We start from the raw sequence: 27,675 nt of genomic DNA, 5'->3' as shown, positions 1-27,675 counted from the left end.
AGTCCCAAAAATAGCAGCTTTGCTTTTAATAACGCCTGCTTGTTCACTCACAATTGGCTGATCCTTCAGCCGGCCGACAGACGTCACAACAATGAAACGACACCACGGCTATGTCTCCGTAGCAACGCTACTCTTATTATTTTTGCGAGACGTAAAGCTAGAGGACATGGTGACATCACGGTGAAGAGGCTGAGTGTGTGTGACTCAGAGTGTGAGGAACTGGTAGCTGATGCGACTTTTAGACTGGGATCGTTTTCAGACTGAAGCTCAAAACATCCAAATATTTGGTTCTGATATTCAGCATTTCAATTCCACCAACACACAGGTTGATTCCGTTTTTAACTCAAGATTTTACTTTTTTTTTTAAAGCAGCATTTAGGGATGCTATGGGACACTAACACTCTCCACTGAAAGCCACACCTGATAAAATGAAGCGACACAGTGTACAGAGGTACATCATTTCAAAAATAGGTTAAATAATATACAAGTAAGAAGTCTGAAATAAAAAAGCTCTTAGATGTTCAGGTAAGAGTTTTCTTACTATCTATTCTCTCAGTCAGTTGCTCAGTATTAGCAACAGGCTCCTCCACAAACACAGTTAATCTTAACCTTTAGTCTTGAATATTCAATGTTATAGAGAAATATCAAAGATCTGAAGCCAAGTTTTGGGGAAGTCAACATTACATATTGCAAAGGCTCTTTCATACACTTGTGCAATAACACGAAGAAAACAAATATATTGAGCCTTTGAGCATCCTGTGACATTAACCCTAGTACTAAGTACATTAATATTATTTAAACTAAATATAACCATTCACACACCACTGTCAACACCAGTATTACAGTTAGTGCTTAGATCCTGTGACACGCTGAGATACAGTCCCACCATCTTCGCCTTTCTACATCTGACGACCTCCCCACTTCCTAAAGTAACAAGTAAAATACTATACTCACTATATATACTGTATACTGTATATATAAAGTATATGGGTGTGTGTGTGTGTGTGTGTGTGTGTCGCGATATACCGGTATTGTCAATAGCGTGATATTTATCATGTAAATATTAGACATTGGACAATATCATGTAAAACAGGGGTGCCCAAATGGTCGAGTGTAGTGCGGGTAGATCGCACACTGTTTAATATACATATATATATATATACATATATATTCCCCCTGAAAGTCTTTTGTTTTTTTCTTGCCTTGCGAGTTCACATTCCCTCCGCTCGCTCCCACAAACACACACGAGCGCACACACCTACAGTCAGAGACATAGCGGAGGAAAGGAGAGGAATTAACTACTCACCCACCCCCCCAGCCAGAAAAGTGTGGGCACCCCTGATAAATAAACAAATAAATAATCCAGCGCCTCTTAAATCCTTGTACATACACAGTGATGGTTACAGATTCTCTCTCCAGCTAACCCTTTTGACAAAAAAGAGAGAAAATACAGAATAAAGAAAGTTGAAGATGAATTTGACTCATTCCCCAAATTTGATATCAAATCAAATCAAATGTATTTATATAGCCCAATATCACAAATTACACATTTGTCTCAGTGTGCTTTACAGACTGTACAGGATACGACACCCTCTGTCCTTAGACCCTCGCATCGCACAAGGAAAAACTTCCTAAAAGAAACCCCAAAATTAAAGGGGGAATAATGATATAGATATTATTACCGTGGATTATTTTTTCCACAATGTTCGTGTAGGGAAAATCTGATATTGTGACAGCCCTAATATATATATATATATATATATATATATATATATATATATGTTGTATATTTGTATGATTGATTAGTCATCATGGATCAACAGTTATTCTGTGCATCCCTCTGGAGTATTTAACAACACAATAAGATATTATAATAATATATTACCTTACATAACACACATAAATCAGTTCAAAGGAAAAGATGAGCAGGCGGGAGAAATAAAGAGAGCGGATACATAAAACCAACAGTCACAAGAGGGAACATACATCCACTGTATATATTCCCAGTCTTTCCATGTGAGCGGACTGATACGTACTGTACACAAAAGAGGCAGCTCAGGGGGAAACTTTGCATAAATGCTCTATTTAAAAATGTCAGAACAGAAGCAGCTCAGGCAACTAGCAAGCTACTTTTGAAACCCTACCCCTTGGGGCCTAAAAAGCATGGTGAACAGAGAGGCCACATTAAGAAGCATTCCGCAGGCCAGATTGAACCACTTCCTATAAAGCCAGGGAATAAGAGACAGCGGAAATGTCCTTTTGGCGTGTACCCAGCTTGGGGGAAGTAAAATCCGTCCATCCACTGTGCTCAATTAATTCTAAGATGTGGGACTGCTGGCCTGAGGGATGGAAGACGGTGGTGGAGCAGAGGAAATGGGTCAAAGCAAGGTGAAGACGAAGGAATGAATAACCTCTTATTATGGCTTTATTTTCCAGGGTGACTTAATAGGAAAACAGAAGAAGACACAACAAACTAGCAGGAGAAAAAAGGAGATTCTACCATTCTATCATTTTACCACTAAATGAACTTTGGCCCGCAGCAGGAAGAAATAACTGTCCAGCATGCATTCTATGTTTCCATCAAGCATAATCTAAGGAATTCCAGTGTAACAAAGCCTGACATGCTTTGCTTTAGCATCAGACATCAGCTGATATAGATCAAAAGGTGACAACGAGAAGGACAGGCTCAACTGACTGGACGGTTTTCAAGGATACATTCTTGCCATAAGTAAAAAAAAGAACTGTGTAGGAATAATAAATTCACTGTGTATTTACACTTGTGTGTTTATCGAAGCCATCACAACACAGCGACTAAAGCGATTTTTCTACTTGACACCCATGCACTTGATTGATAGAGTTCATGAGACGCACATTTACTGTCTAAACAGTGACATCTGAGTTCAGGAAAAGGGATTTCGAAGCTCCACTCTCACAAGTACACGTAAAAAAGGATACATTATAGAGTTGGAGGCAGTAACATGTGAAATAAAAAGAAACAATTAAAAAAATCTGCTTTGCAAATCTTTCATGAGAAAATAAATGCATTCAACACGTTTGTCAGACCTGTAAGGATACACAATGCGTTTTGGTGAGATATAGAATGTAACAACAGTTTGTTTGCTTACAGGTAAACTCCACGGTTATCTTGATTCCTACTTTACCAGAAATCAGCAGGTGTGACTGAAAGCCCAAATCTTATCTTAAAAAACTACATTGTCCGGTACAAATGTTATATATTGTGCATTTTGTCATGTATTAGTTACAAGTGCAAGTGAACAAAATGTTCCTGTTTGAAGTGAAGTGACGTTATCATTAGACCTAAGCTTTTAAAGATGCATTGCTACCTTTAAACAACCTACTGCAACCAACTGCACATACTTGTTGCAGCAGCAGCTCCTTAGAAATTTAAACCTGGTGGAGACGAGATGGTGTGGGAAAATAACAAGCTCAGAGCACAAGTGATGATATAGCTTAATGAAATCCCAGAAGGGAGCTTATTCCAAACTATAAATGAGTGCTCAGCATTCTGATGGTCTCTGTACCATCTGCTATTTACTTTACTCTTTATAGTGTATATGAACATGTGTAGACAGCAATACTGATTTATTTTGGTTTGAGATTTGTTACCATTACTAAAATCATTAAAGGACATTATAAGTGAGGTATATGGATAGAATCGTCCATCATGGTGTATATAATCTTATGCCACAGTATCTACACATATATAGTGTGATATAGTACATTTTTACATAAATAACTTAGAAAATGTTTATGAATGAAATGACAGGCAAGTAATGTCTGTTTCTATTTATGCAGCAGATTAAATGCCAGATAAAGCAACCTATTTTATCACATTGATGCAAACATTAAAAAAAACAGCCTATACTTAATGACCCCAAAAAAAGATGTGTCACTTACACAACACGGCCGCTGTGTGGGAAAATGAAAACCGCCTGTGTTTGAAACTAGCAATGACAGTTGTGCGCCGCTTTATAATAATGATATTAAATCACAATAAAAATGCAAATCAAGGGGAACTGAAAAAGCTCATTAAAAATCAATGTGGATGGCTTATATCTCACTACAGTATTGGCAATGCCTGAATAATAGGCCTCTTACTCCATAGCAATAACAAATGCCCCTTTCCCCCCTCGCTGCTCTGCTTGTGTCTCTGGGGCTTCAAACTAAACTTCACACTACCAGCAGCAGGATGCCTGGGTCCACCTGGCAGTGCCGAATGCCAACTGCTGATTGGCTGCCATACCAGCGTGAGAGAGAGCAGCAGAACAGCCTGTTACTGACCTGTCTCTCCATTTGGCAGACCATCATAAACAATCTCTCTTTCGCTCTCTATGAGTTACCTCTTCTGCTTCTGTCGAGTTTCTCCCATGTGAGCAGAAGTGACATTAGTTTGTGTGAGTGTGCAGACACAAACACATTTGCACTTGACGGGAAAGAGAGACAATCTATTTATTTCTCCCTTCTAATAAGCACCCAGAGGGACGACATCAAGTAATGTGAGCTTGTTGAACCAGGGTCTGGTAACGTGGAGCCACAGGTCATCTCTCTCAAACACGCTAACACACACTTGCATGCAAACAAGTCAAATGAGATCCTCTTACTAAAAAGCCTTTCTGAGAAATACAAATAAATGCAGCTTATGATCCTATGAACTGTCCCCTTGATGGCATTTCATTGGATCAAAACCCGGGAGAAGTGCAAGTCTGTGGAACAATATCCAAAATTGGCTTAGGCCACTCAACATTTATTAAAAATGCAGACCTAGAAACATTATGTTGAGGCTTCTGGATGGAAATTGTCCCTAAATAATGAATACAATTATTCAGTTCAGTGAAATATTTGTATTTAAAGCTCAATAAAACACTTTCACAACATCAAATGGGACAAAAAGTGATATGTATATAAAACTATAGACTATATAAAATACTACATACGCTTCACCTGTCATATGTATATTTCAGTTTCTAAATGTATCGATACTGTCAACTTATTTATCTGAATTACTAAAGGGATCTTATTAATCCTATTAAGTTTTGCCTCACGGTATTTCATTTAGTTATTTATTTCCATTTTTGTGAGTTTATCCTGTCATGTTACTATATTGTGGTGTTTGTTATGTGTTTCTATCATTATTTTAATTGTAATTTGCCTGTATTAAAAAAACAAAACAGCTACAGAGCATGTGACCATAAAGCAATGCATTGGCTTCTTATGTAACAGCTGTTTATCTTCACACATCTCCACTGGTATGTGTTTCTCTACCAGGACAATAATTCACCCTCAATGGTAGCAAAGTTGACTACTAGCTAACAGACTGGTGTTTACATTATACTGAGGCATGGGCCTCTGTGTCTCATCAGATCACACTATACTGAAAGATCACACCATAGGCCTTGACAAGTAGGCTGAAAATAACCAAATACTAATGTGTAACACCTCATAATTGTACACTGTATATAAATACTGCACATGATATCCTCATATGAAAGATCTACTGCCAAGTTTCTCCCGCTGAAGTTAATGCCAGTGTTGTACACTCAGGGTCTTGTTGAAGATATTGTCTTTGGTATAAAAAATGAATAAGCCTAGCACTACATCCCTGACATTTGAAAGGCTTGCTTATGATGGCAAATTACAAACAAGAATGATTACATAAGTGGATGAGCAAATTTTAAATCAAGTCTGAATGTGAACTAGCACTTAAAATCAGTATTTTCCGGTCATCCAGTATTTGAACCTTCATATATCACTATTTATTAGAAATATTTATTGTGTTGTGAGCAGTACATATTTAGTGTAATTTAACATACAAGAGGCCTTACGATACGATATTATCACAATACTTAAGTCACAATAAAATCTTATTGTAATTATAAACATTTTGCAATAACGTATATACATAAATATTACTGGGGGTTTTTTCAACAAAAAATTATGCAGTTTGAATCCATATTTGTTTTGACCAACTTCATGTCAATCCCATAAGTTTACCCATAAGCACGCCAGAAAAATGTATGGTTACCCAAAACTTTAATTTGTATTTGCTATATTAATAGTTTATATAATAAGAGGTCGACTTGCCGTTCATGTATCGACACAATATCGTAAATCGTAAAATATATTCACAAGTGCATGGGTGTCATTTTGTGATATTGCTTCCAACCATATCGCGCAATCTTTCAGTCAACAGTGTGTGTGAGACTTCTTGCATGATAAATGGCTTGAGTGATTAATCGATGATTTTCTGTTGATTCATAATTTAAGAATTAGATTTAATGCTAGAGTCATTGTGGAAGAGCATTTGGGAAACTGCTGCAGAAAGCAACCTTTAACCTTTGACAGCTGTCAGTGCTGTGCTGTGAGCCTGCTGTGCACAAACATGTGCATGATTCCAGATAACCACACACACCCTAATGTAAGCTCATGATTACACACATTTCTCTCGTGCACAACTTCTTATTTGCACACACTAGAAGAAAGATAGAGCACTTTTCCTTGCCATGCATGCGGTGGCCTGCAGGGAGGTAGAAGTAGAGGACATTTGATTAGCAAGAGAGGAAGGAGAAGGATGGGACAGGAGGAGCAGGTGGACAGTGACAACAACACAGAAAGTGTGCCAAGCTGCCAGCCCTGGCCAGCAATAAAGTGTATTCTAATGTGATTTCTCATTACATAACAGAAGCTGGCACACAGCAGCTCCACTCCACGCTGTAGCCTGGGTACATACACACAAACACACACACACAATTACAGCAGCAAGACTCTGGTGATCACAAACTAAAAGTCGTTCCTCTTCTTCTTCTCATATGAGAACAAATACAGCTGACAAGTAAGCTATTAAATCTCATTTTACCCAACACTGCATTTTAACCTCTAGAAATCCACACAATGTGTGGACAGTAATGACAGCGTTAAGGCAGACATCATCTAAGTGAGTGTATCCTATTGTCAGTTGGGCTACATGCTAACCACTGGACCCATTTTTGTACACAGTTTAGGCCAGGATATTGGTTTGCTGCCAGAGTCATTTATTGGCAAATCACTTTTAATTACGAATAACATTCCAGTGTGGGAGGATATAACTCAGCGTAAAATATACAGTAAAACCTTTGCTTTTTGGCTGGTAGTCCATCTTGTTTATCAGAGGAGTTTCTATGCCCTGGATTCATCAATATTATTTTAAAGAGGCTTTTCTGTCATGAAATAATTAAATGCAGGGAAAATCCTTACATAAATTCAGCCTGTTGAGATATTTGAACTTGAAAATTGAAATGAATAAAGGTACAGGCATAGCAATTTAAATCAGCACATAACATCAAGAGCAACTTTCAATTAAAAGTATTGCCATAATAGCTGTGTATTAAGGCTGAACTGGCTTACACACCAATGGTTTTTGGTACATTGTGTAGTGTACTCAGACCTACATTTGTCTGTATATGTGGCTGTGTCCATATGGCAAAAGCCTGAGGCAACACACAGATATCCTAGATATTGCATTGCTTAAAGAAAGCCCTGTCAGAATGTGTTATATATGTATGTAATTCCATTACAGACCTACAGTGAGATACATAAGCGTAGTATAGTAAGAGCAGCTGTAGTGTATGAGGAGGATTAAACGGTGGTTATGTAACCAGTGACCTGCCAGTGCAGGCCTACTGATCCTGGCACAGCGGAGTACAGCGGCTTAAAAGAGCGGCTTACCTCTACAAATGACTCACTTCAACATTAAACTGAGACTCTCACAAGATATGTAACATTATCAGTGAAATAACATCTGTGTTCTCTTTAGAATGACCATTTCTGCCTCCACGGGATTATCATAACTCTCCTACAAAATATGTGAACCGTAGTCAATTCTTGCTCACATTTAGGCTACACATGAACACAACCCATTTCAAACTGTATAAAGTAATACATTGTTAATCATTGAAGGCATCATAATACCCGTAAAGCATCACTTTATTACTATTTTTTTCACCACCCACTGCGAGTCTTTAAGTGACATAACATAGTGGGGATACGACATCCATCGGCAATGGTATCTGTATTATTGAATAACACTTGTTTAGTATATTATATATGATTCATTTCATAGTTAATGCCAGCCAATTCACAAAGCATTTAACTCGTGCCTTAGCCTACGAGATTTGCAGCTCTGCCAAAAAATAATACGCTACAAACATGACATTGCCTGATTTTGAATGGGGTTCGGTGTTATGTTCTTTTCGAAGCAGAGAAAACGGAAGGTAGCACTATCTCTTACCTTGGCTTGGTTTATGAGAAGCCCTACGAAAGTTGACACCAGCATTGAGCCAGACATGCTGCCTTTTCTCCGCATCTCCTGCTTCAGAAACGGGAAAGCAGCGGCCGGCGGCTCCTCAGGTACGGTCACCGTGTATGACTGTCGCATGCTCGGCATGCTGGCGGAGGAACGAAGCCGACGACCCGATGCGAGTTATTCAGATGGCGGCGGAGGTTTTTTGAGCGCTCCTGCTCTTTGGTTTGTGTTCAGCCGTTTTCTATAGCAGGAAGGCAAATTAGACGTTTTACTCCGTTTCTGACTGGCTCCTTGTCATTCATTCATTCATTCATTCATATAACCGCACCAACCTCACAAAACACGCCGAATAGAGGACCTGTGGCTTTCCCTTTAAATTATATTACTTACAGTATAATAACCATGTGGAGCGCGATAAAGCCCAGGTAAAAACACATAATAATGACAAAAGAGCTACTGTCTGTTGTATCCGTCTAAGCAGGTATACGCAACTAAACGGCAAAATTGCATATTGTGTTCCCATTCCGTTTTACAGGACTGGAGGTCCGCCCCTTTTGGCTCGGGTAAAAGTCGGCCTACAACAAACGTCAGCGAGCGCTCCGCCGTGCTCTCTACGTCAGAGTCCATCCTTCTCCACCCCGCGGGGGTAACAACCTGAAGGACTAATGCTGTGGTCCAAGGAGACAACTCAGGGGTTAGAAATGAGGTTCCGTTGATTAATAAGCAACTTTAAAGAATAGGGCTTTAGTAGTCAGCTGTACTCCGTCACAATAAGAGGATGATGAAGGATGTCTGCTTGCAAATCTACATTTAACCAGCAAGCACTACCCAAGTAAAGGCAGTTCGTCAACCTAGATGCAGACAGTTACACTTGTCAAAACATCAAATATGGTTCAAAATCCTATGAATTATCTTAAGATACAGATTTCAAATAGATTTTATTTAGCCATTTTTGTTCAAATTTGCATTATATTAAAAAAAGATTAATGTTGTTACCTTGTCAAGAAAGTTAGTAAAGCTCAAACATCAATTTCATACTGCACAACAATCGAAACAGGAAAGTGTGAGAAAAAAAACTATATTAAAACAACCACAAGTCTCAATCACACATTATTTTGAATGTCCTAAACATGCATGGATTATTTTTTTGGCCCATTGGGAACAGCAGAAACAAACTGTCAACACAAAACAGACATATTATCACTTTTTTAGTTCATATGGCAAAGTTGTTATCATACAGTAGATTATTTACACATCCAGCAGTTACAGAGCAATGTTAGCATTCTTTTGGAGTTGTGTTTTTGTTTGTTATTTGATCCACTGTTAATGTAAAAATACTGTATATAAGAGCTTTAAGGCTGAGTATCCAAGTATTTTTAAATGGTTTACTCAAAAATTATTAATAAGGAATAATAAGGAGCCTTGACAAACTAATAGCTGAAGAGACTTGAAATAATGACATCAAAATAAAAGACACTGCTAAAAAAAGGTTTTCCTCCAGAGCAGCAAACGTATCTCTTTTTCTCTAAACACATCTTGTTGGTTGGTAGACTGCCGAAAGCAAAATTTGGAACAACAGGTGTTGCATCATTGTTTTCCATGACCATGGTCAGGTGACACACTAAAGTGTGATTGAATCCAACTGAGCAAGAAGCAATGGGCTGTTACATCTGTTTTTAGTAAATGAGGTTTATATTGTGACATTTCAGAAAGTCCAAAATAGAATTGTTGAGGAAATATTAGGAATAGCATGTTATAGTACTGCTGGGGGTTACACAAGGCTGACTACAACCACCTGATGACCTTTAAAGATCAAAAACCTTTGGGCGTTTTAACCATTTTTTGAAAGTTTCCTAACATGAGGGAGTTAGTCTTAATTAATAAGAAAGTCAACAGAATGTGCTGTACCTCCCCTCCCACTCACAGGCAGTCTAGTTTAGGGTCACCAAAATACCTAACAGGCAAATTATGAAAAAAAAGTGTGCCATGAAAGGCATCCCTTTGTTCCCTTAAATCAGGGGTGTCAAACTCATTTTTGTTCAGGGGCCACATACAGCTAAATTTGATCTCAAGTGGGCCGGACTAGTAAATGCAATTTCAACAATATTATGCCTCAGTTTATCATTTACACATGTGCATTACAACTTACAGATCACAGTGTATCTACAAAGGCACAACACATTTAGTCACAGGTATCTGGAACAATACTTTACTTTATGATCAAAACAACTCATTTTTACACTTTGCAAAGTCATCCCGCGGGCCGGATTGGACCCTTTGGCGGGCTGGTTTTGACCCCCGGGCCGCATGTTTGACACCCCTGCCTTAAATGATCAGCTACTGACCATGTCAATGGAACATGCATCTCTGTACATGTCTTCAGAGAAAGGGTTGAAATGAAGTGTAGGTGACTTTAGCTGAACGGCTGTGTAGAGTGAAAGAAGTGCAACAGCAGCAATCTCATGACCCAGGCTCAAGCGTGTGTACACAACAAATAGCCAAGGAGCACATTCCATCACAAGGCTAAACGTCTCTGTGTGTGTACGTGTGCATGTGCGTGTGTGTGTGTGTGTGTGTGCATGTGCATGTGCGTGTGTGTGTGTGTGTGTGTGTGTGTGTGTGTGTGTGTGTGTGTGTGTCTGAATTTCTAAATCCTTGAGGTGGAAAAGTACAACGTGAGAGACAGGGGCAAAGAGTCAATGTTTGTATTGTGATATCTGATGCAAAGTGCTGTCTGGTATAAAAATGGGATAAAAGCAGTCTTTGAGCAATGTTATCTAGGAGAAGTCAGTACAATTATCTAAGGATAGCTGCTCTATTCCCCAAGATAAATTAGGCACATTAGACTGACATTCTCTTCACTCAAGTGCTTAAATGTAACCTAGGTACAACATATTCCTTTGCAGGGCACTTAAAACAATTCATTGTTGTTTATGGCTGACCTGAGCCCTTATTCTACATTCCTACAAGGGGCATAGCATTCTTTAACTTGCTAACACTAATGTGAAATGCTGACACAGTATGTGGGAGAGCTCCAGAACAGAACGAAGCCTTCTGTGTCGCTGTTCCAGAACAGAATGAAGTCTCCTTGACAGTAACTGTAGAACTGTATATCAGATAAGTTTGGGGTGCTTTTTGCTCCTAATTTATTTGACAAAAATTGGGAAAGAAATGGAATCTATATATACAACATTTTTCCAAGTGCCTACAAGTGTTACCAATATTGGAAAAAACATGCTATACATATTGAAATATTTACATTTCTACAACCTCTCCTGTCCTCTCCTCTCTGCTCTGTGTAAACAGCAGTTCAGTCGAAGCTTCGCTGAAGTTTTGTCACGTGACTGTTGGTTTCAGCCGAGTCATTCATGGCTTCCAAGAATGTAATGTTTTTACAGGATCTGGTGCAAACCGTTTATTTTTGGCAACATTTTAAATGAGACATGTAGAATAAAGGGATTTTGATGAAGAATAACAATTTGAAGTTTAGATTTGGTTATTTGTCTCACATTGTCGGAAATGTGAAAATGCAACGATAATTTCAGTTTTTACAGTTCCTTTGTGTAGTCGGTTAGTTAGTGTGTCTAAGTGACTTTTTCAGTCAATAAGACTAGGTTATGGTCTGCTCATAATTCATCATAACAAGAAAGTGTGGGTCTAAATCAGGCATAAAAGTCTGACACTGTGTGCCCCTCTTGGACAAAATAGAGAGAACTGTGCCACCCCTTTAACTTCCCTTTGTTTTTCGAGCACCAGCACACACATGGACCTTTCACCTGCAGTAATGCAACCATTGTATCAGACTGGTGGTGAAGGGGAAATCAGACCCACAAAGCAAAGCTCTTCAAAGTTATGAGCTTTAGGTAGTGACCCAAAGTGAATGAGAAAGGAGTCCTAAGTTTTTGGCTAGACTCATTGTGCACAAATGGATGAAGGTTTCTGTAATTTGAGAGAAACTCAGGGTCTAGCCACTTCATCAGAGAAATTACTTCAGGTGGTTTAGATGCCTGATTATGAGGTCCGCTTATCACAAAAGACAAGAGAGTAAATTGTTTGGGACACAAAGGACATCTGGGCTGCTGCACACCCAGCTACCACCATGACCCTGACCTGGATAAGCAATGTATGGATGAATATAATTGACTTCAAAGCACTATTCTATGCTCTGTTTGTGAAAAATTATATTCTATTACTGATAGTATAGAAAATATAAATATGCCTTGTTTTGATTTGAGGTCAAGATCCCAATGTTGGTACTGGTGCATCCATGGAATAGGTACTGTATTATATCTATAGACAGCAGCTTTGGTGTAATGATAAAATAGCTGCTCTGATAGACATGCCACACACTGACCCACAAACCCTACCAAGCAAACTCATAATAACTAATAGCTTACAAAACTGAGCTACTAAAGTACTGTCCCTTATTTGCCAAAGAACAATCTCCGAGTACCAGACTGTGTTTTTTTGAATTATCTGACAGTCTAAAAATACTGTTGACTCAACAATAAGTCTAGACACAACGCCTGAAAAATAACTTGGGGCAAAATCTGATTTGACATACCACCCTGGCCTTACTGTGGCTGTTTGTTTGTAGGAGCAAAAGAGTGAACGCTTGTCATTGTTTTTACAAAGAGCTGGCTCTAAATCCAAGTTGAGGAACACCGTAGTGTATCTTGTTTCAGGTTTATAAGTGACACAAAGCCCCTGTACAAAACCGGAAAAGGTTTAGACAGTAATAAACAGGGTTGGAAGTCAATACTGATTTGCAATAGTCAGATGATCAGGCCTGTAATGTTGCCAGTAATACATCATTGCACAGAAAAACTGTGAGTGCGTACTACTAGTTCAAAGGGTAAAAATCTCTTCTCTTCCAAAAACTTAGACCAACCAAATAATTTGTCTACAATCTGTATGACCCGCTGAATGTTTGTGTTTCTTGCACTGTTGTACAGTCAAGACAAGTCGCTAATCGGGTTGTAAACAATGACCTGCACACGGAAGAGGAAGTCTTGGACTTGAGAGCCGCGGGCTAAATCGGAACCCCTCGAAATATTGCCCTTGCCCCCAAAAGGTCCATCGTCGTCAGACCAATAGCCTATGGGTTACAAGATTGCATTGTAGGTGACCCAGTTTATGACAACACTAAAGACTTTAAATGTTAGCTCGCCATCTCACAAGCTAACCCACCTGTTTTGTGAAAGGTTTTGTGTATTGTTATCTGCCTTTGTAAACAGTCTTGTCTGAGTCTATCACCTGTGAGCTAACCTGCTAATACAAGATAACAACTACCAGCAGCAGGTAAACAAGCTGTACCTGATTTCAAAAAGGTCTGACAAATTCAAGACATTCATGAGATGCTTGAAAGTGGCGCGAGAGGAACATGTGATGAATAAGACTGCCTACAATGTTACAAGGTTACAAGGCATGGTAACAAAAAGCATGCCAAACTCTGCAAATCTAAATCTTATGCCTAGTTAAGCCATATAAATATTTTTGTACATGTCCTGGTCTGATATTTATATTATGCATGAGAAACAGGGAAAACAAGAAAAATAGTCATGCTAACCAGCTTGCCATCATAAACATGGCACCAGATGAACAGGACGATGATGCACCAGCAGCTGCTATTTTTGTGTTGTGTTTGTGCTGTAAGCTTCTGAGAAATAATCTGGACTGTGTTTACTTTGTTCTGCCATCACTATATTAGGAGAGCATAAGTGAGTTCAAACATTCATAAACAACAACAAGAGGAGAACTAGTGTTAGTTTAAGTTGTTCTCTAGTCATTCTGTAGGACTGGCATCATTGCATTTACTGGATATTAGGACACTTGAAAAACAGCTAAAACAAACAAGGTCAAATTGTGCATATTGAGATGGGAACAAAGTGAGAAGAATGCAGTATGTGGACGGGAAACTGGAGAATGCTTATCTAACATATTTGGCAAGTCGAACAACAACCAAACTAAAGCTGTGTTGAATAAAACTTTTGAAGGAGAATGACTATTTTCACAAGACAATAGAGATGCTCAAACTGGGTTATACACCAAACAAGACCAAGGCCACAGAGCTGGAGTTTGGGTTGACCCATAGAATTAGTTCAACTTCAAACACACCTCAGTCTACAGCAGTGTTACTCATTGCGCGGCTCGCCAAGCTTTAATTGGTGGCTCGCGTGGCAGTGGGCTAAATAAAGGGGTGATAGATATGATTATGCAGTCAATACAGATATTTCATTAAAAACACTAAAAACAAGCAGGGCTATTACATACAACCCATTAAAACACAGTGTCTGCTCTATTAGCCTACAAATAATAATACAATAATATGTAATAATAATTGATAACATATGTAAATATAAACTAGAAACAAGATATTTAAACTTGCTCGGCCCAACACTGACTCACTGCGGAGTTGCCAGTTTTGGCGGTCTATCAGCACTACAATGGTGAATGTGCTCTTGGACTGGTAGATACGTGGTGGGCTAGTATATATATATAAAAAACTTAAGGTCATTGAAAAATATGTTATCATAAGCATGCTTATGAATATAGACATTTGCTAAAAAAAAATTATATCGCTAAATTAGAGCATTTAAATTGGAGGATACTACGACCAACCTGGCACTTCATACTCGCGTTAGCTTGGCTCTGGTCGACTCGTTTCACCATTTCATGCTAGTTAGCACGTGTTTCTACAGACGTAAAATGGATCGATTTCTTATTTTAAAAAGTTGCACACCAGTTGGACAGAAACAAAGCGTGACAAACGAGGAACATTAAGATTTGGCTTTGGCGCATCCAACAACCGCAAATCGAGAGCAAGATGCTGGAGATGTGGACAGACATCAGCTGCTGCCGTTAATAAAAGAAAAGGTACGAGCCATACAAGACGAGCATAGGAAATTTCAAGAAAAGTGGACAGAAATTAGTATTTGTCCTCCACGAGTCGAACCCTTCGTTCTTAATGTGCAAACAGACCCGCTCTGGTTTCAAGCGAAGTCATCCAAAATTCTTCTTCTCTTTTTGGAAAACAAAGGCTCATACACAGGTCAACTAATACAGCTGAACGATTAACTGAGGCATCTTTTGAGATCGCATGGATTTTGGCTCGGGCAAAAAAAACCTTCTCAGACTCAAAAATTGTGAAACACTGCTTTTTGGCTTCAGCAGAAATATTGTTTGCAGAGTTTGACAATGTCATCCCAGTATTGAGCTAATCCTGCTTGTATTGTTTGGCTGCATTGCATATTGTATGTTCTGGGTGAGATGACAGATTAATAAGCAGACAGGCTTTTTATGACTGGATGTAGCTTTTCATACTTTGCGGTAAAAGTGGCTCTCCTATTGACTTTGTCCTATCAATGTGGCTCTCATGTAAAAAATAGTGAAGACCACTGGTCTACAGGGTATATAGGGATACAGGGTCAAGGGATCTATAGAGACAGCTTTGACGCACCACATGATCAAAGTTCATGATTCATGATATTGAATTGGGCATAACAAATCATGGATTTTCACTAATACAGATATAAAACACCAAAAATATATTTTATTGTTGGTGTTGTTGGATTCATCTTCTATTGAGAATGAACTTAATCTTTTACTAATATCTCAAACGTTTGCAATATTAGAAAATAAATGGGATCTGTAATCCACATTTTCAGACATGGCAACGGAGTCACTAATATCAATTACTATTATTAAAACATTTAAATATATGTTCTTTAATTTTAATAGTCATAAAAACATATTTCTGAATGAAAGGGGAATTGTAATGAGTTACAAGTGAACTGTTAGCACTAAAGTAAAGGCCAGCCAAATGCTTTAAAACTTTGTTGATTCATTGATTATTCAATTGACTAAATAATCGGCGTCTTTAAAGTAAATTGATGACAATTCTCTGGTTTCAGCTGGTCAAAGGTGAATATTATTTTGTCTTCTATGATATTAAACTGAAAATCTTTGATTTTTGACTGTTGGTCGGATAAAACAAAATATTTGAAGACATCACCATGGGACCTATCTTTGACACACACCGTTCACTTGCGATGTAAGGAACTGCTGACTGAGAGCTTTATGAATAGAATTGATATGCTAAGACCATCACACAGTTAGAGCTGCAACAACCAGTGAAGACGCCCTGCCCTGGAGGAAGAGGGTGATTTAATGTGCATACAGTACATACAGCCCAGCTGGGGACATCCAGTTTAAGCTGTGTAGTCTGTGCATGATGGATAGGTGTTGATTACTTGATGGGTTTAATGAGATTAAAAGTTTAGTTCAAACTTACCGATTCCATTTCAGGAACCAGCATCACCTACACTGATATTAATACATTAGCTCATGGTCCATGGTTAAGACGGTCTAACATTCTCTTAGCGTTTCACAGTTATGAGCTGCAGGCTCATAGGACACTATAAAATGAGCTTTTCTTACATTACATTTAGCAGACGCTCTTATCCAGAGCGACTTACAGTGAACTAACTACAGGGACAGTCTCTTTGGAGTACCTTGCTCAGGGGCTCAATGGTGGCAGCCCTGGTATTGAACTCAAAGCCAGCCGATGTTCTGTTTGGAAACCGTACTACTAGACTACTAGGCCATCACTATACGGAACAAAGCATTTTATCCAGTGGTTGAACTTTTTTAGTCCAACCCCCCCTCAATAGTCTTCATCTTTGACTGGGAGAGCCCAGGATTTTATAATGTGCAGGTTGTGTTAGACCACGTATGTACAGCTGGGTTTATTTGTTCAAGTATACCTCATGACAGCAGGCAGCCCCACCACAAGACCAGTTAGTTAATATTGTTCCATATGCTAGAGTCATTCAAGTGCATACAGCAAGTCCATGTACAGTTAGGTCCATAAATATTTGGACATTGACACAATTTTCATAATTTTGACTCTGTACATGACCACAATGGACTTGAAATTAAACAATCAATATGTGCTTTAAGTGCAGACTTTCAGCTTTAATTTGAGGGTATTTACATCCAAATCAGATGAATGGTGGAGGAATTACAACATATTTTATACGTAGTATCCCCTTTTTAAGGGACCAAAAGTAATTGGACAATTGGCTGTTCATCTGTTCCATGACCAGGTGTGTGTTATTTCCTAGTTCATTTACAAGGAGCAGATAAAAGGTCTAGAGTTCATTTCAAGTGTGGTATTTTCATTTGGAATTTGTTGAGGTCAACTCTCAATATGAAGTCTAAAGAGCTCTCCTTCACAACAGTTGGCCAGATCAAGAACTCTCTCCAGGAGGTAGGTGTATCTGTGTCAAAGTCAACAATCAAGAGAAGACTTCACCAAAGCACACCACCTCATCAGTGAAGCATGATGGTGGTTGTGTTATGGCGTGGGCATGTATGGCTGCCAATGGAACTGGTCCCCTTGTATTTATTGATGATGTGACTGCTGACAAAAGAAGCAGGATGAACTCTGAAGTGTTTCAGGCAATATTATCTGCTCATATTCAGCCAAATGCTTCAGAACTCATTGGATGGTGCTTCACAGTGCAGATGGACAATGAGCCAAAGCATACTGCGAAAGCAACCAAAGAGTTTGTTAAGGCAAAGAAGTGGAATGTTCTGCAATGGTCAAGTCAATCACCTGACCTGAATCCAATTGAGCATGCATTTCACTTGCTGAAGACAACACTGAAGGGAAACTGCCCAAAGAACAAGCAGGAAGTGAAGATAGCTGCAGTAAAGGCCTGGCAGAGCATCACCAGGGACCAAACCCAGCGTCTGGTGATGTCTATGGGTTCCAGACTTCAGGTCATTGACTGCAAAGGATTTGCAACCAAATATTAAAAGTGACAATTTGATTTATGATTATGTTACTTTGTCCAATTACTTTTGGTCCCTTAAAAAGGGGATACCACGTATACAATGTGTTATAATTCCTCCACCATTCATCTGATTTGGATGTAAATGCCCTCAAATTAAAGCTGGAAGTCTGCCCTGAAAGTACATATTGATTGTTTAATTTCAAGTCCATTGTGGTCGTGTACAGAGCCAAAATTATGAAAATTGTGTCAATGTCCAAATATTTATGGACCTAACTGTATGACATGAGAGTAACAACACACTATACAAGGCCTACATCATCAAACATAAATACTTTTTATTCTACTACGTACTAATAATGCAACGTTTTGAGATGGCTGCAAGTTTTAAAGACCCTGTAGACCCAAAGTAAACCCAGGTGATTCTAATTAATTAGGCTGATTAAGACTATGGGGGTGTGTAAGGACATTCTGATCAGTGCACGGTGTCCGGTGACCTCACATAGTTCCCAGTATAGTGCCGGACCCTTTCAATCTTTAGAATTGAAATGCTGTAAGAAAGGTGCTGAATTGACTATATGATACATTTTGACTGGTTATTCTTTGAAGTGGTTGTTTAGGGCTGCAACTCACAATCATTTTCTCAATCAATCAATCTGATTATTTTCTCGATTTTGTCAATGTAATGTCAGAAAATAATGAAAAACGGTCATTATATTTTCTCAGTTCATCACTTCAATCTAACACACATCAATATACTCAAGGAGAGGCAACCAATAATAACTACACTCCAACTACAATAAGAACATTATAAGTTTGTCTGATTAACAAATGATACTTACAACAATACCAGTGTAACATAATGTGCAACTGAGAATTGAATTTGAATGGAAACGTTTTTATGGGCCATTCAGTTTAATAGTGTAGTAAATGTAAGTTTGATTCTACGTTTACAAAACTATATTTCAGGAGATGTTAAGTCATGGTTATAATAACTACCTGCAATTGACTGAAAAGCACTTTAAATTAAATATTTAACACAGATTCTCCCTAATTCTCTTTTCCACTCTTCATCCTTCCTACCACCCACTCTCCCCTCCTTCACACCTTCCTCCTCCTTCTCCACTCATGTAAGTGGTTATCTGGACTAATCCTGAGGGGAAGTGGGTCAGTTGTGCGTTCTGACCTGTATAGAGCAAGCTCAGGTCATTAATACTGATCTTAGATATGAGGCTAGTGGCCTACAGACCCAGCTTATCATAGCCAAGCAGCTCTTTCTGAGAGTGTCAGCTAGCTTATTGCTGAGTAAGAGGGGCTCAGATATCAATGCTCATTTGTCACATAACTATGGAACTGCTTATGTACACAATTAACATATATTTTTTTTTAAACTAAACCTTTCAGAAGAACTAAAGCAAAAAACTGAGAAACTATCAAACATACTCTGAAAACTAACTAAAACTAAACTAAAATGAAATTCAAAATTCAAAACTATTATAACCTTGCAAGGAACATGGCATGAGAGTGTAACATGTCTGGTTATTATTGTAAACCACTTCAAGTGCATACAAATTCATTTGAACAATAGCGCCCCCATTTGGTAAAAGCCAGTACTCTCAGAAGCCACAAGCATTGTTGGGCTTTACCATGGGTGTGAAACTAAAGAAATTAAACCAGTGTGCATCTGTGGTGATGACTGCAGCTACAGCTCCATTCTTACCCAGCCCCTGGATACTGATCCCATCTGGAGCAGTCACCCCGAATAAAAGCAGCAAGCATCAAGCCACTATGTGAAAGAAGAACAGAGGATATTCTCTTACCGTGGAGTCCCTGGTGGTGGAGTCGGACAGCCTGTTACTGCTCGGCTCCCATGTCGAAGAGCTGAATGCTCTGCTGCTGCTGCTGCTGCTGCTGCTGAAAGCCTCCTGGTTGGAGCTCCGTGAGAGGGCCTCCTGAGTAGAGCTCCGCGACAGGCCTGAGTAGCACGGACGGGAGCTCGTGCAATACGAGTTGGCCACATCGTTGGCCCGACTGCGGTAGCTCCGCAGGGCACTAGTGGAAGAAGACGGGCTGGAGGAAGAGGATGAGGCATTATTAAGGCCCAGAGAGGCCAAGTCCCTGCTCAAGTCACTCTGGGAGACAGATTTCCGTCGGTTGAGTGAGATGCTGGAGGCCACCGGTGAAGAGGAGAGGTAGCTGGACTGGGCGGAGGAGTAGGAAGTGTAGCCGGTATAGGCCGATCCCCCGCTCAGCCCCAACCCGCCATAGCTCTTGATGGGGGTTCTGCTGAGGCTCTCACTTCGGCGGCTGCTGATGCTGCTCCCGAGGATGTCAGTGCGTGGGATAGTTCGACTCCGGTCGCGGTCGGGTTCTGAGGAGGTGCTATAGTTGCGGCTGCGGGCGGCGGAGCTGCTCAGATAGCTGGAGGAGTAACCTGAGGAAGAGGTGGAGGTGGAGGATGTGGGGGACTTGTAGGAAGACAGCCTGTCCCGCTCACTGTAGGAGCTAAGGCTTGGGGTCAGGGAGGAGCTGTAGGAGCTGTAGTGGCCGGTGTAGCAGGGGCCAGTGTAGCGCTTGGCGGTGGAAGAGACGCGGGACATGCTGCTGCTGCTGCTGCTGCTGCGGTTTATTCAGCCACAGGGAGGGAGAGCCTCTGGAAGACTGCATCGACTGCAGCCATAGCAAAGACACACAAGTATTAGTTCATCAGCAGCAACCAAATCAATACTTACACTACAGCAACATTTATCCTTGCTTCACTAAGCATTAATTGGACTTAAAGACAGAATGATTCAAGAATGTGCATCACTGACAATAACACTTCCACCTTTTCGGCATATTATCATGAAAACTGAAACGTGAAACATGAAAAATGAAAAGTGATATATTCTGAGTAACACATTACCAAATACCAAACACTGACCCACACTAAGACTGATGCTTATATCAGCATATCTTTTCAAATGCTTAAACCCATTTACTACAAATCTAATTTCCTTTACATTACTGCAACCCATTTTCAAAGCATTCTACAGTGTTTTAGTGTTTTTTTCTGGACTTTCAAGCGGACATTAGCTTCAACATCAAAATCAACTCACAACAACTTGACACTTCAATAATTTAGATAATCTATCAGAGTGAACATCATGTCTCCTTTAACTGCCAACACTGTCAAAGTTGATGTTCTTTTTGTGTGGTACATAATGCAGTAGTAAGTGCAAATTTATCCTAAATATCTTCACTGCATTAGCCTACAATGATAATGGAATTTCTTCAAACTTTAAAGCCACAGTGAGTAGAATTTGATAATTTAACCAGAAAGTGCACACTCTGCTCTGCAGGCTTCCTGTTAAAAATGTGTAGTTTGTTTTAACAAGCTAATGTTGCTCCCAGCCCCAGACAGATGTTGCCCACTACAAAAGCATTTTGTCACATGTGGTAATTGTGCCCAAGTGCAACAATTCTATAAAAACAACGCTTTTACAATATCAGATGCTCAATATCAAACATATCAAGAATGTGATTTACATCCTAAAATGCTCTTGTGAAAAAAGTCTATGTTGGTTTAAACTACCAGGAAGCTAAAACAATGTGAGGGTGGAATTAGGTACGATGATGTGTCCTGTGGCCTGTCACTTTAATGTATTCACTCATAATGTCTAATGAAACTACTGACTCTCTCAAGAGGCAAAATTGATCAAAAATAAAAAAACTTTGTCAAAGGGAACTTTTTTTATATCAATAGGTTCACAAAATAAAGGCCTTAATGAGGACTTTGATATGAAAGTTATATTATATTCTATGCTTGAACTTGTAGATGTAACTCTCCGTTCTGTGGTGATCTTGGTTGACATGGATGGTTTGTGATGACCATCTATTTTTAGTGTTGAGTTTTTTTTCCCAGATCATTCTGCTTTGACTTATCAGATAGCAGATGTTATTTTTATTAACTGATATTTGTGTTTGCTTGTTAGGCCTTTTGTACACTTCTATGTCATGTAAAGGTCCTCCAGAGCCACGGTAAACATTATTAAATGGTTTTCACCATAGACATATACAAGTAGATGCTGCATTGATTGCTTTGGTCCGTTGCTGCGATTCAGTACGTTGTTGCCAAACATTAAATATTTTATTATTATTTTATGATCTACGTGGAGAGGGAAAAATGGGCATATATGAACTGAATCATTGACGTGGTGAAAAATTATTTATTTGTCATAAGGAATTGTAAAAACTCACGCTTTTCTTGTGGAGACATCCTGTATAATATAATATAATTTTATGTAATTTAACATTTTCCACCAAAAGTTATTCTTTCTAACTTATTCCACGTGGATCAGAAACCGTTGAAAAGCTCCCCTGTTTACTCGTATTTGTTTACAGGCACATAAGGGTATCATGGCTATGTTTTATCTAGAGACATAACCCCCCTTCATTATGGTATATGCTGCCTATCTACAGGCTTTCACAGTGCACGGCTAGTTACACATGAGTCCTATACCATGATCCCACATCACGCAACTCAGAGGAGAATGATATACAATCCGGTAGAGACAGATCTGCAGTGACATAATTAGTACTAGCTCGCATGCTTGCTGATACACTATTTAAGTTACTGATCTTTAAATCCCAGTCACTTGGAAAACGCACTGAGACCCCCAACTACAACCACATTCTAAAATCAAGGAGATAAATATGGACTACAATGTCTGCTGACTATTTTGACAACTAAAATTGGAAAACCCCTCTCTTGCATGGCACCAGCAAGAGACTGCTTCTCGGTATAGTGTGTGTCTCCCACGGCTATAATAGGAGAGTCCAGCAGTTGGAGGTAAAGCCATGCAGGCAGCAAGCACAGTGTGTTCCTGTGGCGGCCGAGGCAGAGGGAGGCTCTTGTTCACATGCTGAGCAGCCAGCGTCTGAATAAATAAAAGTATCTGGTGTTGCTGATCCGTGTTGAGTTCAGTGAGGGAGGCTCCTATTTCTTTAATCTGTCTCACTCGCCTCTTCTCTCTCCATACTCTCTCTCTTCCTCCTCAGCAGCCTGCCTTCTCTTCCGAGTGCACCGACTTCCCTCGGTGTAATTTCCCCTCCTTCTGGGTCTCTATCGCTTTCTCCCTCTGCCTGTCTCTCTCTGTGACCATGGCTTAATCAATAATTCAGCATATGGATCAGGAGTAGGCAGACAGGCAGAGTGCTGGAGACAGGCCAACACACACTGCTGGCCAAAACATACAGGCCAGGCAGGCAGCTGTGGATATTCAGTTAAGTAATGCTAAGCCAGCCAAGCTAACAGCACCGAGAAGCTGGCCTTGCTTTAAGTCAGCTCGCTAAAGACAGGCTCGGTACATGCATGAGGTTAGTTTCTATAATTTGGCAGCAGCAGTGCTGTTTGGAGGGTTTATTTTGGTTCTGCACTGCAGATGGCAGTAAAACATGAACAATCTGTCTCTGACATCAACCATAGTTTTTGCATCTGGATTTACTAGCCATCACCACTTTTGTCAGTTACTGGTGACAGAAAATTGGAACAAACAAGCGTCAATCAAAACAACTAGTGTAGTGAGTTAGTTTGAGGTTACAAGCATACTAAAAGTCTGCAGGATTAATCAGTGGTGCATTAACTCTGTTGCAAATAGAATGGTTGCTAAGCTATTAACTTTTTTTTACAGCACTATATTAGGCCTAGTTTGTTTGAACTAAATCAGTTTGAGATATATTATAATCAATGTTATAATAATGCCATTTTGTGTCATTGGGTGTTATATATAGGGATCATAGTACATTTTAAAAACAATATTATGTATTACAACTATAGGAATTATAATACACTATGATCCTTGCAAAAGAAAAGTCAGCGAGTGACCAGCAATTATGAAGTATTATGATACATAATTAATCATCTTATTAAGTCATTATAAAGTACTTCATAATGTGTTATGATTATTGTTAAAGCTAAACTATAATTATACAGAGCTCTAAGCATAATATAACCAATTATAGGTATGTTTATAATGCATTATAATACAAAGAAAGTGTTCCCACAAATGTATATCAAATGGAGGTCTGTGGTTTTCTTGTGTTTATTTGGGGCTCAATAATATTTTGGAACTCGCCAACCCTTGAATAAGCGTAGCCTCTATGAACCCTTGACTGCACCTCAGTCGAACCTTACCCCAACTGCTTCATGCATGCACCCCTCTGTATTCCCACAGTTGTGTCACAGCTAGCGACCCAGGGCAGCTGAGTAAAACAAGCTTGGGCTAGCCTGGTGGGCGAGCTGAGTGAAGAGTGAAGTGCAAACAGCAAATCACGCCCGTGGGAGTAACACCACCACAGTAGTAACCAGTAGTTACCATAGCTACTGTGGCAACGCACTGCATTTGTTTGCTTGCTACTGACGCACAAAAGACTTAAAAGTAGCAGCAGGCCAATTTACACTGACTATCAGAGCGACAGACTGCACATAATGCTTTGTATTCTTTTCCCTCCTTTAGAAAACCACCCAGGACATGACAAAACTGAGCCCGTGTGCTGCTGGAGAGTTAGAGAACAGGATAAGATGAAATCACATACAGTATATCTCAAAAGTGAGTACACCCTTTAGATTTTTGCAAATATTCTGTTATATCCTTTCAGGGGATAACATTATCCTACTGAAACTTTGATATAACTTAAAGTAGTCAGTGCTGCTTGAATAACAGTATAGATTTATTGTCCTTTGAAAATTACTCAGTACACAGCTGTTAATGTCTAAACAGCTGGCAACAAAAGTGAGTACACCCCATAGTGAACATGTCCTAATTGTGCCCAATGATGTTGTTTTCCCGCCCTGGTGTCATGTGACTCGTTAGTGTTACAAGGATTCAGGTGTAAATGATAAGCAGGGCTGTTAAATTTGGTGTTTTGGGCACAATTCTCTCTGAATGCTGGACAACATGGCACCTCATGGCAAGGAACTCTCTGAGCGGCTGAAAAAAAGGATTATTGCGCTTCACAAAGATGGCCTTGGCTATAAGAAGATTGCCAACACCATGAAAATGAGTTGCAGCACAGTGGCTAAGATCATACAGCGGTTTTCCAGGACAGGTTCCACTCGGAACAGGCCTCGCCAGGGTCGACCAAAGAAGTTGAGTCCACGTGCTCAGCGTCATATCCAGAGGTTGGTTTCCAAAAATAGACGTGCGAGTGCTTCCAGCATTGCTGCAGAGGTTGCAGAAGTGGGATGTCAGCCTGTCAGTGCCCAGACCATACGCCGCACACTGCATCAAATCGGTTTGTATGGCCGTCGCCCCAGACAGAAGCCCCTTCTGAAACCGATGCATAAGAAAGCCCGCAAACAGTTTGCTGAAGACAATGAATCCAAGAACATGAGTTACTGGAACCATGTCCTGTGGTCTGATGAGACCAAAATAAACCTGTTTGGGTCAGATGGTGTCCGGCGTGTGTGGCGGCACCCTGGTGAGGAGTACCAAGACAAATGTGTTTTGCCTACAGTCAAGCATGGTGGTGGCAGCATCATGGTCTGGGGCTGCATGAGTGCTGCCGGCACTGGGGAGCTGCATTTCATTGAGGGACACATGAATTCCAATATATACTGTGACATCCTGCAGCAGAGCATGATCCCCTCTCTTCGGAAACTGGGCCGTAGGGCAGTTTTCCAACATGATAATGACCCTAAACACACCTCCAAGATGACAACGGCCTTGCTGAAGAAGCTGAAGGTTAAGGTGATGGACTGGCCAAGTATGTCTCCAGACCTAAACCCAATTGAGCACATGTGGGGCATCCTCAAGAGGAAGGTGGAGGAGTGCAAGGTGTCCAACATCCGTGCGCTCCGTGATGTCGTCGTGGAGGAGTGGAAGAAGATTCCAGAAGCAACCTGTGCAGCTCTGGTGAATTCCATGCCCAGGAGGGTTAAAGCAGTGCTAGATAACAATGGTGGTCACACAAAATATTGACACTTTGGGCACAATTAGGACATGTTCACTATGGGGTGTACTCACTTTTGTTGCCAGCTGTTTAGACATTAACAGCTGTGTACTGAGTAATTTTCAAAGGACAATAAATCTATACTTATTCAAGCAGCACACTGACTACTTTAAGTTATATCAAAGTTTCAGTAGGATAATGTTATCCCCTGAAAGGATATAACAGAATATTTGCAAAAATCTAAAGGGTGTACTCACTTTTGAGATATACTGTATGACAGGTCAGAGGAAAATAGAAAGGGAAAGTATAGCAATTTGAAAATACAACATTCTACTACTATGAAAGAGGAAACTGAGTTGACAATTCTGTCTGATATCAAGTGTAAAGTGTAAAGGTCCACTTGGAACCCAAATGTTAGTTGAAATACATTGTGAATATTGTCTTCCAAAAGCATTGAGCAGGATTTTCTTCATTCATTCAGCTTTATTGTTCAACTCCTGCGTTCCTACACTCAAGAATTATGCATATTGAAATACCTCAGAGTAGTTCAATCAAACTATTATCTTAATCTGATTACTCTGTATGTGTGTGCGTGCATGTAAACATAGTCAGTGTAGCTGGAAATATCTATTTTTTTGTTCTCTATAATTTCACTTGAAACTGTTAATTTTGCACTAAAGTTCTTAACAAAAAGAAAAAAATACTCTATTCAGTACTATTTGTCAAATATTTAATTCACACAGGAGTAGACAAACAGAGGCTTTGGTTATTTAGTATATAGTATTTACCAGAAAACATGATAAATTCTTATATACCGTATATCATTATCAACATATGAAATGACCTACACTGGGGTGTTTTGGCCATATTGCCCAGTCCTATGTGAAAATACAACATTGTAATACTATGAAAGATCTGATTGGTCTGCCAAGCTTCTACTAAATCTGTAATAAGCAAGCTGTCAACAGAAGTGACTGCATGAGCGCAGGGGAAGAGAAGATTTTAGCAGCTGACTGCTGACAATCTTTGGCAAAGAGCGGAGAGATGAGGTTTCACTTACTGGGCAGGTTTTAGAGAACCAAGCTAAAAACTTTTAGGAACCACACTTTCACTACCTGGAACTGGATTCAAGAGACATCTTTGATACTGCTGGTGATTGACACCTTGTAAATTGACAGTGTGTGAAAAGTAAAACCAGTGTGAATTGTTACTTTAAAGCTGCAGTGCTCAATATGTGCATTATAAGAATTAAATAAATGTATAAATAAATAAATGTGAAAGGGGTTGCCTGTTGTGGATAAATATGACCCTGAAGCTCCCCACTCGGCCTAAGATTTTAGCACCTTTTAGCTCATCGTTTTGGTTTTACAGTCCGTAAGGTTGTCATCAACTATTGAACTTGAACCAGCATGTGGCAAAAACATATAACTTGATTTGAAGGATCTGGAACTACAGATAAGTACTTTTTTTTTTAAGAGAGAGAAACATTTGGAGACTTGAGCATATTATAAAATAAGAAAGGATGAACCCTAAATAGTAATCCTCAATGAAAAATACTTGAAAATAAACCTAACTAATATGTAGAACAATATTTGTAAGAACTTTTTAAAGCCCACATGTGTATTTTATTTTAATATAAAAACAGAT

General features: G+C 39.5%; 1 protein-coding gene across 10 annotated transcripts in view; it reads right to left on the bottom strand.

The window, feature by feature from the left end:
* usp2a (ubiquitin specific peptidase 2a) overlaps positions 1-27,675 on the bottom strand; it is a 58,344-nt gene that overhangs the window by 13,310 nt on the left and 17,359 nt on the right. For 5 of the 10 annotated variants that reach the window (XM_029445954.1, XM_029445956.1, XM_029445953.1 and 2 more), the window contains exon 3: positions 19,917-20,766. In XM_029445954.1, the coding sequence (XP_029301814.1) occupies positions 19,917-20,696 (780 nt within the window). In that variant the 5' untranslated portion in view covers positions 20,697-20,766. Of the gene's footprint in view, positions 1-8,284; positions 8,541-8,631; positions 8,801-19,916; positions 20,767-27,675 lie in introns of those variants that run through there. The other 5 variants (XM_029445959.1, XM_029445961.1, XM_029445958.1 and 2 more) reach the window with 5 other exon arrangements.

This window comes from Cottoperca gobio, chromosome 13 (assembly GCF_900634415.1).
Source record: "Cottoperca gobio chromosome 13, fCotGob3.1, whole genome shotgun sequence".
Taxonomy (NCBI): Eukaryota; Metazoa; Chordata; class Actinopteri; order Perciformes; family Bovichtidae; genus Cottoperca; species Cottoperca gobio.
This window is presented reverse-complemented; position numbering and strand designations above follow the sequence as displayed.